At 53.7% G+C, this 13,742-nt stretch overlaps 1 protein-coding gene across 3 annotated transcripts in view; it reads right to left on the bottom strand.

Moving 5' to 3' along the window:
- The window catches only part of abcb4 (ATP-binding cassette, sub-family B (MDR/TAP), member 4), a 198,882-nt gene that overhangs the window by 116,286 nt on the left and 68,854 nt on the right, over positions 1-13,742 (bottom strand). For all 3 annotated transcript variants that reach the window (XM_072508646.1, XM_072508647.1, XM_072508648.1), the window contains exon 8: positions 7-131. In XM_072508646.1, coding sequence (XP_072364747.1) covers positions 7-131 — 125 coding nt within the window. The remainder of the gene's footprint in view (positions 1-6; positions 132-13,742) is intronic.

The following is a 13,742-nucleotide window of genomic DNA, read 5'->3' as shown; positions in this document are numbered from 1 at the left end:
TCTAACCTCTCAACTTCTTTCTTTTGCCCTCCAAAAGACACCACAGTTCTGAAACCTGACAATGCCTCCTCTGCGACCGCTCCAGCTTTTGCATACGCATTTTGTTCTCGTTCTGTGAATGAAGTCAGCACCTGAATCATTCAAAATAAGGAACCATGTCATAATTCACATCTATTGATGCATTACAAATATTACGGCATTCATAGAGTAAAAAAATAACCTGATCAACTGACGTTCTACCCGACAGCCGCTGTTATTTTCACAGTAACTTCATTGCAGTGTAATGTAAGCCTACTTGTGACGCTAATAAAGATTATTATTGTTATTTTCTTACACATGAATTTAAAAGCTACTTAACCATTGTGAGATGAAGGAAGGGAGAAAGGGTAACTTTCTCACCAGGCAGGATCTCACCTCCGGACAGTCAAACTATTCAGTCACTGCATACCTTTCCCTGATTCTCATTAAAGAATGGCTGGTTCAAGGCTCTTCCAACTTCACGTATTAAACAAGTCTCTAAAATGTGCAGAACTATATTTTATTAATGCCCAATAGTTGACACTGGGGACGGAATTTGTCAAATAAATCACAGACGCACACCTTGCATTTCGAATCAAGAATTGACCTCAATTATCAAAGATCACTCCATTACTAATTGATCATCAGCACCTATACACAAAGGATCCTCAAAACAAACAAAACCTGAGACGGAACATTAAATTAACAATGTGGTTGTGGGGGGGAAAAAAACATGCATGCACATTCCCAGAAAAGTATTCTGTAAACATCACAGAAACAGCAAAATGTCACATATCTGCAAACAGGAGAATCGCCCCCCTTTCATAAAAACGGAATGTGCTCAAAAAAACTCAGTCAGCCTGGCAGCATCTATGAAGAAAAAGAAGAGTTAATGGGTGGAATTTTCCATTTTGGGAAAATCAGCGTGATTCCTGCTGGGCGATGGGGTGGGTTAGAGGAGACATGGATGTCAATCACTACCAGCAGATAGGACATCAGCACTGAATTTCTGTCAGCCACCTTAACATCACTATCTCATGTAAATCCTGCAGAAATTCTAAGCTCATCCCTAACTGGAGAGGGTACGGCCACACAGTAGGAATGCATGCTTCTGAACTGCTCTGTTATCTAATCCCACGCCAATCCTTCTGTCTTTATGCAGGACAAGATTTCCCACAAAAAAAGGGAGGGTTCAAAGGCTGGAGGGGAGCATGCCAGAGGTGAGGACCCTATCCCAGTACAAGAAACAGGCTGCTCACTTGGCTAGAGGGATAGATCATTCCTGCACGAAGGCATGATCGGCCTCTGTCAACAAGCCTGTGAATATGCCACCGGCCACATGTGGACAATGACTGTGAATGAGCTGTAGTGTATGAGCCTGTCCAGCCAATTATTAATGATCTCTTTTTCTATGTCAGCTACTAGTCAGAAAAGGTCCTCCATCACAGCACTTAGGCCCAGCCTTCAGACCACCTCCAATGAGGATGCTGAGGAAAAGTCAGACGAAGATCCATCACTGCATTCACCTGCACCTTCCACCAACACAGATATACAAGCCTCCATAGATCCTCGTTCTAGAGTAGGTTCAGGGTCACTATCTGTTGGACACCTCGTCAAGGTGTGCCGCAGATGGCGGGGCAGCAACAGCCTTGGTTTCTGACACTCGAGACTAGGCCCCTGATGAATCCAAGTCCGATGAGAAGCCCCTACAATCAACGCTAAGACAAATGTTTGAGATGCAAAGACAGGCAGAGAAATAATAGGCAGAGTTGTCAAAGGCCATCAACAGACTGGAACAAAGGATGGAGGAGTCCATCCATATTCCGTCTGATGCTGTGGTTCTGACATGCAAGCTCATCAAAGCCTCCATAGGAAGGGGTAGGGGGAAAGGAATGGAGTGGGGGCTGCTGCCTTGCAACCCAGGTCCAGAAGAAAGCACAGTTTGTGCTGGATTTTCAATTGGACCTGCACTCCATAATTCTAGCCATGGGAACATTCCAGCATGGAGACAGGGAGGGGCCCTTCGGCATCCAAAATGAGGAGGGGGAATGCCAACCAAATTCCCAGGGCCATCCACCCAGGAGTCTCCAATGGTGTCCTGTTGCCCCAAATCCCTCTGCCTGTGACCCCATCCACTCGATCCCGTCAGGCCAAGGAGAGTGCACCTATCCCAGGGCAAGAGACCCTTAGAGGGCCGGGGCTTTCGGGCCACCAGAGGATGCCTGCCAAAGCCATCTCAGACAACAGGGGATAGCAGTCAGCAGGCTGCATCCACCTCTGCCATGGATATTGGGACTGCATCAAGATGTAGCGATAGAGTTTAAAAGAAGTTCTCAATGCACGATGGTGGCACGGATGTTCAATCACTGTACACACTTTTCATTTTTGCAAATATATTTTGCTTTAATCCCTCAAATTCTCAGGTATTGAATGGTTCATCAATATGATGCAATGTCCCACATTCATTCAATGGTACCAGATGACCATAACGTGTCTCCCAGACTCCCGTATTCTTGCAATTTCATCTGTCAACCGCCTTTAGTTTCACAATAGCAACATGAATAAAGGCACTTCCTGCATTAAAATAATGGATGGACAGTACAGATGTAACCTTTGCACCTGAAGATCATATTTTGTGAACTCATGGGAATTGTCTTTGGAAGCTTAGCGATTATCCTAATGCGGAAGCAATAAATATTACAAGTATTTATCGCGAGCCACGTTGGAATCTTTTCACCCAAGTGCACTTTGCAACGGCCTTCATTTTATGACTGTGAAGATTTGGTTAAAATATTAATATAAATTTCATGGCTCCCTGCAGCGTTATTTTGTTTACGCTATTCAGGCGGAATAGGGCTCCTTTCTTAGATCCCACTCACCCCATACATGGACATTGTTTCCACTCGTTGATATTTGAAATGTCTGCTAGATGGGGATGAGTGTGTGATGTCAGAGGTGTGGGATCATCCTGATGCTGCAGGCCAATGACCTCTGCGGATGTGGCTTTTGCCCCTTAGGAGTTCCCCAACATTGCTTGATGGGATCCTTCTGTGAGGTCACAGAACACTAATCGCTATGGATTTCATTACATGACTCTGCAATCAATGACTTAGGGTTTGTAAGAAATACTGAACTTTGTGATTTTCTCCAGCCTGAGAAACCCCGCCATGTCCCTAACCCAAACCCCCGACTTCGAGGGCTCAGAGTCCCTCCAACCCAGTAAAACCCGTCTCGGGCCACCAGGGAAAAGAAGGCCAAAACATCGGCCTCGCTCGCCCCCTGGGCTCCCGGGTAACACCACGCTACCTACCTGGGCTCTGTTGCAAATTGGGGCCTCAGCAGGGAACCCACCGCCGTGACCGCACTTCGTCCCGTTTCCTGCACCGAGGAGCTTCACTTATCAGAACCCCTCAGTGTAGGAGATCACAATCTCTCAACCCCCCCCCCCCCACCCCGCCAACGTGACCCCCAGATTCCCCCCCAAAGCGCCAATCCACCTATAAGAGTGTCCTCAGACCCCCACACACCCTACTTCATATGAACAGGGCATCCCCGGGCCCAAACCCCGGTGTGGGAAAATTGCCAGCCTCACATCTCTACACTGCCAACCTGGAACTCTGGCAATGCCCCTGCCAGCCTGGCAGTGCCACCTAGGCACCTTGGCAGTACCAGGGTGCCCAGGTGGCAGCAGCAGTGCCAGGGTGCCACCCTTCACAGAGGGCAACCACCTGGGGGCCTCAGGTCCCCTTTGAGATCCGCCCCCCCCCCCCAAGTGCAATAAAAAAAAAAAATTTTTAATGAAATACTGTCTTTGTGGGGACCAGTACTGAACGGCGCTCAATTGAGGTCACCAAGGCGAAGGGGTTAGATCCCAGGGCCTCGGGAGATCAGACAAGCGCATATTAGAGTGGGACTAGCTGTCTCACTCTACTATGCAGTTTTGCCAAATACTGATCCTGCCCATAATGGGTGTGATTCAGATCACAACATCTAACGGGATCTCGTGAGGCATGACGAGCCGGGTAGATCCCGGGAGAGGGATGTCCCAGCAACTACCGGCCACACTGCGCCCCCATTTGCCTGAACAGGGAGGCAATGCGGCTGGTAAATCATGCCCAATACGTGTAATTAGCCAGAACCAATGGGCTCTTTCTTATTTCATTATTAACAAACTATAGATCGGGACTTCCGGTGACGGTGGGCGGGAGGCAGCCGCACATTGGAACGCTCCCACTCGGGAACGGCATTTTCGGGGTCTAACGCTCGTTCCCAGGGGTAACAGAGGCGGCAAAAGCAGGGAGAAGGCACAGTGAAGGAAGATGTCGAGAACAAGTAAAAAAACGGCCGTGAAAAAAACAGCTGAAAGTCCGTCGGGGAGTGGAAAGGTCACCGCGGGGACGGCAAGAATAATGGAGGCTGGGGCACCAGTGGAGGCCGCATTGCCCACGGCTGAAGAAATGACTAAGGTGATGGCACGGAACTCGAAAGGCAGTTCACAAAACACATGGAGGCGATGAGGAAGGAGATGGGGGCGGTATTGAAAGTGCTGGTGGAGGAGGCGATTGACCCGGTGAGGGCGGTGGTATTGAACGCAGTGGCGGAGGTGAGGCCCTGAAGGCAGTGGAAGAGACATTGTTACAGCACAGCAATCAACTTACCTCGATGGGGAAGCAGATGCGGAAGGTAATAGAGATCAACGAGGGTCTGCGAGCCAAAATGGACGACTTGGAAAACAGGTCCAGGCGACAGAATCTGAGGATTGTGGGTCTTCCCGAAAGAGTGGAAGGCCCGAGGCCGACTGGGTACTTTGGCACGATGTTGGCGAAGCTATTGGGGGAGGGGGATGATCCCTCCCGATATGAACTGGATCAGGCGCATCGGTCATGGAGGCCTGTACCAAAGGAGAGTGAGCCGCCAAGAGCAGTGACTCTGTGTTTTCGTAGGTCCTGTGCTGGGCAAAGCAGAAGCGGGTGGTGCAGTGGGCTGGAGCTGGTATACGTATATATTAGGACTTTATGGTGGAGCTGGTGAGGAGGCGGGCTGCCTTCAGCCGGGTGAAGAAGGCACTGTACATCAGTACGGTGCGGTGCGGCATAGTATATCCAGCTAAGTTGAGGGTGACCTACAAATCCAAGGATTTTTATTTCAGGACGGCGGAAGTAGCGGAGGAGTTGGCGAAGACAGAAGGACTGTGGCTAAATTGAGAAGTGGTCATGTACCGATGTAGCCTCATGTAACTGTATTTTTTTCACTGCGGCGGGTGTACGTGCTAAATGAGCCAACGTTATATATACTTGGACAAGGGAAGAGATGGGACTTTAGCTTGCAATGATGGTTCTTTGGGGCTGGAGTGTGTATGCGGGGTTTGTGTGCTAAAGGGGATTTCTTGGTTTTCTTGGGTCCGCGCAAGGGGGAAAGAGACCCGGGCAGGGGCCACCACGCTGGCCAGTTTAACCGGCCAGTGAACGGGAGTGAGGTGGGGGGAGGGGCTGCGGCCATCGGAGCCTGCCAGAATAGATCCCGATGAGTTTAGCCGGGGTGGAAAGATGGGGGGAAGGAACGGAGGTTGGGGGGAGGATTTTTGTAAGAGGAAGTGGAGGGGAGGAGCCGGGGTGGTGGGGGGGGGGGGGGGGGGGGGGGGGGGGGCTTGTAATGCATGGGTGTCATCTACGGTACTCTTTCGGGGATTGGAATGCATTGAATGTTAGGGGGAGGGCGGGGTGGGAGGGACTCTATAGGTTAATGGTGACCATAGACGATTCCTAATTCCTTTCACTTTTATTTCTCCTTTGTTTGTGTTGTACCCTCAATAACGACGCTTAGAGAGTAAACCGATAAAGAAGGCTTTAATAAGCTAAGAACTAGCCTGGTGCCGAGACGGGTGCTAACTGGGTACCACCCACAAGGCGGCCCCTTATATACGATTCACAGGTGGGCAGAGCCGGAGGCGGAGTCCCCCACGGTTCCAAGCCCAGTCTTAAAGGGGACATCACCTTACATGGTGATAAGGGTACAGTAATACAGTAACCGCTTATCACATTCACCCCGTTTTTTAAAAAAGTCCGGCGGGGGTGAAATGCCATCATAAGTCCATTCGTCTCGGCGGCCTGATCGTCCTTATCAACCTCCTCAGCTCGGGCGGTCGTGCGGCGGACACGGACGTCTTAGTTGAGGGTACATCTGGGAGCACGGTGGTCGGAGCCGAGCCTTGTCTGGCCGGTAGAAGTGCGGTTTGCACCCCGAACGTATGCGCGCACTCATGGAATTTCCCCTCCCGCACTGCCCAAAAGCCCTGAAACGCTGCCTGGGGTTCTTTTCATACTACGCCCAGTGGGTCCCCCAGTACGCAGACAAGGCCCGCCCCCTAATACAGACCACGACTTTCCCACTGTCGACAGAGGCTTGCCAGGCTTTCAGCCGCATCAAAGCGGACATCGCAAAGGCCACGATGCGCGCCATCGACGAGTCCCTCCCCTTCCAGGTCGAGAGCGACGCCTCTGACGTAGCTCTAGCGGCTACCCTTAACCAAGCGGGCAGACCCGTGGCCTTCTTCTCCCGAACCCTCCACGCCTCAGAAATCCGCCACTCCTCAGTGGAAAAGGAAGCCCAAGCCATAGTGGAAGCTGTGCGACATTGGAGGCATTACCTAGCCGGCAGGAGATTCACTCTCCTCACTGACCAACGGTCGGTAGCCTTCATGTTTGATAATGCACAGCGGGGCAAGATCAAGAACGACAAGATCTTGCGGTGGAGGATCGAACTCTCCACCTTCAACTATGAGATCTTGTACCGGCCCGGAAAGCTGAACGAGCCGTCCGATGCCCTATCCCGCGGCACATGTGCCAACGCACAAATTGACCGCCTCCAAGCCCTCCACGAGGACCTCTGCCACCCGGGGGTCACTCGGTTTTACCACTTCATCAAGTCCCGCAATCTCCCATACTCCTTAGAGGAGGTCCGTACAGTCAGAAGAGACTGCCACATCTGCGCAGAATGCAAACCGCATTTTATTCAGGCCAGATGGAGCGCACCTGATTAAGGCTTCCCGGCCCTTTGAAAGCCTCAGTCTCGATTTCAAAGGGCCCCTCCCCTCCACCGGCCGCAACGCGTATTTCCTTAATGTAGTGGACGAATACTCCCGCTTCCCTTTTGCCATTCCCTGCTCCGACATGACCGCGGCCACAGTCATTAAAGCCCTGAACAGCATCTTCACGCTGTTCGGTTACCCCGCATACGTCCACAGCGACAGGGGGTCCTCTTTCATGAGTGACGAGCTGCGCCAGTTCCTGCTCAGCAAGGGCATAGCTTCAAGCAGGACGACCAGCTACAACCCCCGGGGGAACGGGCAAGTAGAAAAGGAGAACGGCACGGTCTGGAAGACCTCCTACTGGCCCTACGGTCCAGGGATCTCCCAGTTTCACGGTGGCAGGAGGTCCTCCCGGACGCTCTCCATTCCATCCGGTCGTTATTATGTACGAGCACTAATCAAACGCCTCACGAGCGTCTCCTTGTCTTCCCTAGGAGGTCCTCCTCTGGAACGTCGCTGCCGACCTGGCTGGCGGCCCCAGGACCCATCCTGCTCCGAAAGCACGTGCGGGCACATAAGGCGGACCCGTTGGTCGAAAGGGTTCACCTCCTCCACGCAAACCCCCAGTACGCCTACGTGGAGTACCCCGACGGCCGACAGGACACGGTCTCCCTGCGGGATCTGGCGCCCGCCGGCACCACGCACATCCCCCCGACACCATCAACCCAACCGCCCCCCTTCCTGCCACCGCCGCACCCCGCAACCGCCCCCTTCCCAGGAGGATCAGTCCTCCTCCCCTTTGCACCGACAGCTGAAACCGTGCGGCTCCCGGAGGCGACAACGCTGGTACAAGCACCACCACCACCGCCGGGGCCGAGGCGATCGACACGGACGACCAGACCGCCCGACCGACTCGTGGCGTCGATGTAAAACAAAGATGGACTGTCCAATGAACATTTTGTTTTTCCTATATCCTCTGTAAATAGTTGTAACAGGACGATACTGTCCAATACTGTACTACCATGTAACTGTTCTATCCTCCCCGGACCAGCCCTGTAAACCCTTACCACCATACGAAGCATCACCCCGCCGGGTTCATTTTTGATAAGGGGTGAATGTGGTAGTATGTATTGGGGGTCATGTGGGACTGGAAGCCCTAATGTCATTGGCTGACAGATCCCGGGTCCTGGTTGGCCGTTGACCTCATACTCCGCCCTGAAGGCGAAGTATAAGAAGCCGGTGCCTTCCCCCGCAGGCCAGTTTACTATCGGGCTGCTGGGGAACAGACACGCTTAATAAAGCCTCATCGACTTCACTCTATTCGTCTCACGGAGTCTTTGTGCGCCACAAGGAGAAGAGCCCCAAGCACCGTTTGAGGGCCTTGAGGATGCGGGGAAGGGGGAGTTCCTTTTGGGGGGTGCATGCGGTCGGGGTCAGGACCTAGGACCCCGTTTTCCACGACATAGCCGAGGATGGCTAGCCGGGTTGTGTGGAAAATGCATTTTTCCTCGTTATAGGTCAGGTTAAGGGCTCGGGCGGTCTGGAGGAAGTTTTCGAGGTTAGCGTCATGGTCCTGCTGGTCATGGCCGCAGTTGGTGACATTGTCCAAATATTGGTATGTCGCCCGCAAACCGTACTGGTCCACCATTTGGTCCATCGCCATTTGAAAGACGGAGACCCCATTTGTGATGCCGAAGGGGACCCTGAGGAAGTGGAAGAGCTGGCCGGCTGCTTCGAAGGCAGTATAGGGGCGGTCTTTTGGTTGGATGGGGAGCTGGTGGTAGGCGGATTTGAGCGGTATTGGGCGATCCGATTTACCATTTCTGCTATGCGAGAAAGGTGGTACGCATCAATCTGCGTGAAGCGGTTTATGGTCTGGCTATAATCCACAACCATCCGTTTCTTATCCCCGGACCGGACTACCACCACTTGTGCTCTCCAAGGGCTGTTGCTAGCCTCGATGACCCCCTCTCCCAGTAAACGCTGGACCTCTGACTTGATAAAGGTCCTATCTTGGGCACTGTAGCGCCGGCTCCTGGTGGCGACTGGCTTACAGTCGGGAGTGAGGTTCGCGAACAGCGAGGTGGGTGCAACTTTCGCACGGCAGCATACCGTGAGGGGGGGCAAGGGTCCGCCGAACTTCAGTGTCAGCCTTCAGTGGCTGCACTGAAAATCCAGTCCGAGCAGTAGTGGGGCGCAGAGGTGGGGGAGGATATAAAGTTTGAAACGTGTGTATTCGGCGCCCTGGATCGAAAGATCCGCGATACAGTACCCCTTGGTTTGTACCGAGTGGGACCCGGATGCGAGGGCTATGGTTTGGGATGCGGGATGGGTGCGCAAGGAGCAGCGCCTTACCAGTTCTGGATGAATAAAGCTCTCCGTGCTCCCGGAGTCGAAGGGGCATGAAGTGTCACGCCCGTTGTCTTGGACCTTCATCATCGAGTTCTGCAGGTGCTTTGGCCGAATTTGGTCGAGGGTGATCGCTCCCACTCGCAGGTAGTCCGAGTCCTCAGCTGAGTCGGACTCGTAAAATGGCCGCCACCGTCGGTCGCACGTGTTGGGTCGAGAAGATGGCCGCCAGCATGATGGCCACTCCCATGATTCGCACGAGGCGGATGACGCGTCAGAAGGGGGCGTGTTGGGTCGGTGCGCGGCCGCATTGCGAGGCCTGCGGGCCTGAGAGCCTGATTTCCGGGCCAGCTGTTCTTTGTTTATCTGGCCCCTGGGCCTGGCCATGCAGACCCTCACAAAATGCCCCTTCTGTTCCGGTTGCGGCGATGCGGAGCTAAGCCGCGCATTTCAGCAGCTCCCGCAAAAACTGACTTTCGGGCTCACCAGAGGAGCCCCAACGGAGTTTTTTATGACTGGTCCCGTGTGGGAAGGAGCTGTGAGGTTCCCCCCCACAAAATTTGGCAGGGAGCAGCGGTGGAACAACGAGGAAAGAGGCCATGGAGCAGAGAACAAAACGGGGAGAAGAAGGCAAGATGGCGGAGGGCAAGCAGCGTGGGGGCCAGACCAGCAGGAGTTCTTCATGAGATGTGTGGAGGTGCAGAAAAAGGAGGTGCTGGCGCCGATGCTGTTGGCGATCGAGGGGCTGAAGGAGACCCAGAAGACCCAGGCGGTGGAGCTTCGTGAGGTGAATGATAAGGTAAACACCAACGAGGACGATATCCAGGGCCTGGCGGTAAAAATGGAGGCGCACGAGGCGGTCCACAGGAGGTGGGCCGAGAGAATTGAGGTCCTGGAGAACAGGTCGAGGAGGAATTCTGGGTTTTCCCGAAGGAGTGGAGGGAGCTGATGCCGGGGCGTACGTGAGCACGATGCTCCATTCGCTGATGGGTGCGGAGGCTTCTCCGACCCCCCTGGAGCTGGAAGGGGCTCACCGGGTCCTGGCGAGGAGACCCAAGGCCGCCGAGCCGCCAAGGGCGATAGTGGCAAAGTTCCATCGCTTCGCGGATAAAGAAAGTGTGCTGAGATGGGCCAAGAAGGTGCGGAGCAGCAAATGGGAGAATGCGGTGATCAGAGTCTACCAGGATTGGAGAGAAAAAGAGTCAGGTTCGGCATGCTGCAGCCTGCGCGACTGTGGGTCACTTATCAAGACAGACACCATTATTTTGCAACGCCAGAAGGGGCTTGGACCTTTATACAGACGGAAAAACTGGACTCAAACTGAGGGGATGTGGTTGTGGGGGGAGATGTTGGTTGTATATGGGGTTGTAAATATGGGTAAAGAATATTTTGTGGGTGGGATGATGGATGGGGATGTGGGTAGAGTTCTGGTTAAAATTCCTAAAATTTCTTTTTTTCCTGTCTGTAGACAAAATGATGATGATGGGGAATGTGGGCGTCGGTCCTGGAGGGAGGTGAGACTCGGGGATGATGGCCGCAACAGGAGCTGCGCCACAGGGGGCGGGGCTGGTTCAGGAAAGCGCGGGCTTTATTCCCGCGCCAAAAGGGGGGGGGGGATGGAGGAAGGTAAGGAGGAGGAGAGACTCCCACACGGGGAGATCAACGGGAAGGCGGGGGAAGCCGGGGTCAGCAGAGGTCAGCTAACTGACGGAAGTAATATGGGGGGGGAGCAAAAGTGCTAGATGTGGATCTAGCGGGGGGAGGCATTCTAGGGTTGCTGCTGCACTGTCCGAGGGGGAACTGAAAATGGAAGAGGTGGTCGGGGCGGGGATTCCCTGCCTGGGGGACTGGAGGGAGTGGGAGGCGCGAGCACGGGACTGGCCTAAGATAGGAGATGGCTAGCCGGCGGGGGAGGGGGGTGGGTAACCCCCCAATGCGGCTGATCACGTGGAATGTGAGAGGCCTAAATGGGCCGGTTAAGAGGGCCCGAGTGTTCGCGCACCTAAAGGGACTGAAGGCAGGCGTGGCCATGCTTCTGGAGACACATCTGAAGGTGGCAGATCAAGTCAGGTTAAGGAAGGGATGGGTGGGACAGGTGTTCCATTCGGGGCTGGATGCGAAGAATAGAGGGGTGGCAATATTGGTGGGAAAGCGGGTGTCATTTGAGCCCAAGAACATAGTAGCGGACAAGGGAGGCCAATACGTGATGGTGACTGGTAGGTTGCAGGGGACGGAGGTGGTACTGGTGAATGTATATGCCCCAAACTGGGACGATGCTGGATTCATGAAACGGATGTTGGTGCGTATTCGGGACCTGGAGGTATGGAGCTTGATAATGGGTGGGGATTTTAACACGGTGCTGGACCCAGCATTAGATCGTTCCAGATCTAGGACGTGGAGGAGGCCGGCTGCGGCCAAGGTGCTTAGGGGGTTTATGGATCAGATGGGGGGAGTAAATCCGTGGAGATTTGCCGACCTTTGGCCAAAGAATTTTCTTTTTTCTCCCATGTACATAAGGATACTCCCGGATAGATTTTTTTGTTCTGGGCAGGGCATTGATCCCGAAAGTGGAGGGAACTGAGTATTCGGCCATAGCCATTTCAGACCATGCCCGCACTGGGTGGAGCTGGAGCTGGGGGGGGGGGACCAACGCCCGTTGTGGAGGTTGGATGTGGGACTGCTGGCAGACGAGGAAGTGTGCGGGACTATGCGGGGGTGTATTGAAAGATATCTGGAGGCTAACGACAACGGGGAGGTGCAGGTGGAAGTAGTATGGGAGGCGCTGAAGGCGGTGGTCAGGGGTGAGTTAATCACCATCAGGGCTCACAGGGTGAAGAGCGAGGGCAGGGAAAGGGAGAGGTTAGTGGGGGAGATTTTAAGGGTGGACAGGAGCTATGCAGAGGCTCCAGATGAGGGACTACTCAGGGAGAGACGAAGTCTCCAGACGGAGTTCGACCTGTTGACCACAGGGAAGGCAGAGGCACAGTGGAGGAAGGCACAGGGGGCGATATATGAATATGGGGAGAAGGCGAGCCGGATGCTGGCACACCAGCTCCGTAAGAGGATGGCAGCGAGGGAAATAGGTGGAGTCAAAGATGGCAGGGCAACTACGGTGCGGAGTGCTGGGAAAGTGAATGAGGCTTTTAAGGCCTTTTATGAGGAACTGTACAGGTCCCAGCCCCCAGGGGGAAAAGAGGGGATGCGGCGATTCTTGGATCAGTTGAGGTTCCCAAGGGTGGAGGTGCAGGAGGTGGCTGGTCTGGGGGTGCCAATTGGGGTGGAGGAGCTGGTTAAAGGACTGGGGAGCATGCAGGAAGGGAAGGCCCAGGGCCAGATGGGTTCCCAGTGGAGTTCTACAGCAAGTATGTAGACCTGTTAGCCCCGTTGCTGGTAAGGACCTTCAATGAATCAAGGGAGGGGGTACCCTGCCCCCAAGAATTTCGGAGGAGACGATCTCTTTGATCTTAAAGCGGGATAAGGACCCACTGCAATGTGGGTCATACAGACCGATCTCACTCCTTAATGTAGATGCTAAGTTGCTGGCAAAAATGTTGGCCATGAGGATTGAGGACTGTGTCCCGGGGATGATTCACGAGGACCAGACGGGATTCGTAAAGGGTAGGCAGTTAAACACTAATGTGCGAAGGCTCTTAAATGTGATAATGATGCCATCGGTGGAGGGAGAAGCGGAGATAGTGACAGCCATGGACGCGGAGAAAGCCTTTGATCGGGTAGAGTGGGAGTATCTCTGGGAAGCGTTGAGGAGGTTTAGGTTTGGGGGAGGGTTTATTAGTTGGGTTAAGTTCCTGTATAAAGCCCCGGTGGCGAGTGTGGTCACGAACCGGCGGAGGTCGGAGTATTTCCGGCTGTATCGAGGGACGAGGCAGGGGTGCCCCCTGTCCCCTCTGCTGTTCGCATTAGCAATTGAACCTTTGGCCATGGCGTTAGGGAGTCGGGGAAATGGAGGGGGGTGGTTCGAGGGGGAGAGGAACATCGAGTGTCGCTGTACGCAGACGACCTGTTGCTGTATGTGACGGATCCAGTGGAGGGGATGGTTGAGGTAATGCAGATCCTACGGGAGTTTGGAGACTTTTTGGGCTATAAGCTCAATGTGGGAAAGAGTGAGCTCTTTGTGATCCATCCGGGGGACCAGGGAAGAGGGACAGACAACCTACCATTGAGGAGGGCGGAAAGGAGCTTTTGATATTTGGGGATTCAGGTAGCTAGAAGTTGGGGGGCACTGCATAAACTCAATTTGACGGGATTGGTGAAACAGATGGAGGAGGATTTTAAAAGGTGGGACATGTTGCCACTCTCGCTGGCGGGTAGGGTACAGTCGGTTAAAATG

The sequence above is a fragment of the Scyliorhinus torazame genome, chromosome 6 (assembly GCF_047496885.1).
Source record: "Scyliorhinus torazame isolate Kashiwa2021f chromosome 6, sScyTor2.1, whole genome shotgun sequence".
Classification (NCBI taxonomy): domain Eukaryota; kingdom Metazoa; phylum Chordata; class Chondrichthyes; order Carcharhiniformes; family Scyliorhinidae; genus Scyliorhinus; species Scyliorhinus torazame.
This window is presented reverse-complemented; position numbering and strand designations above follow the sequence as displayed.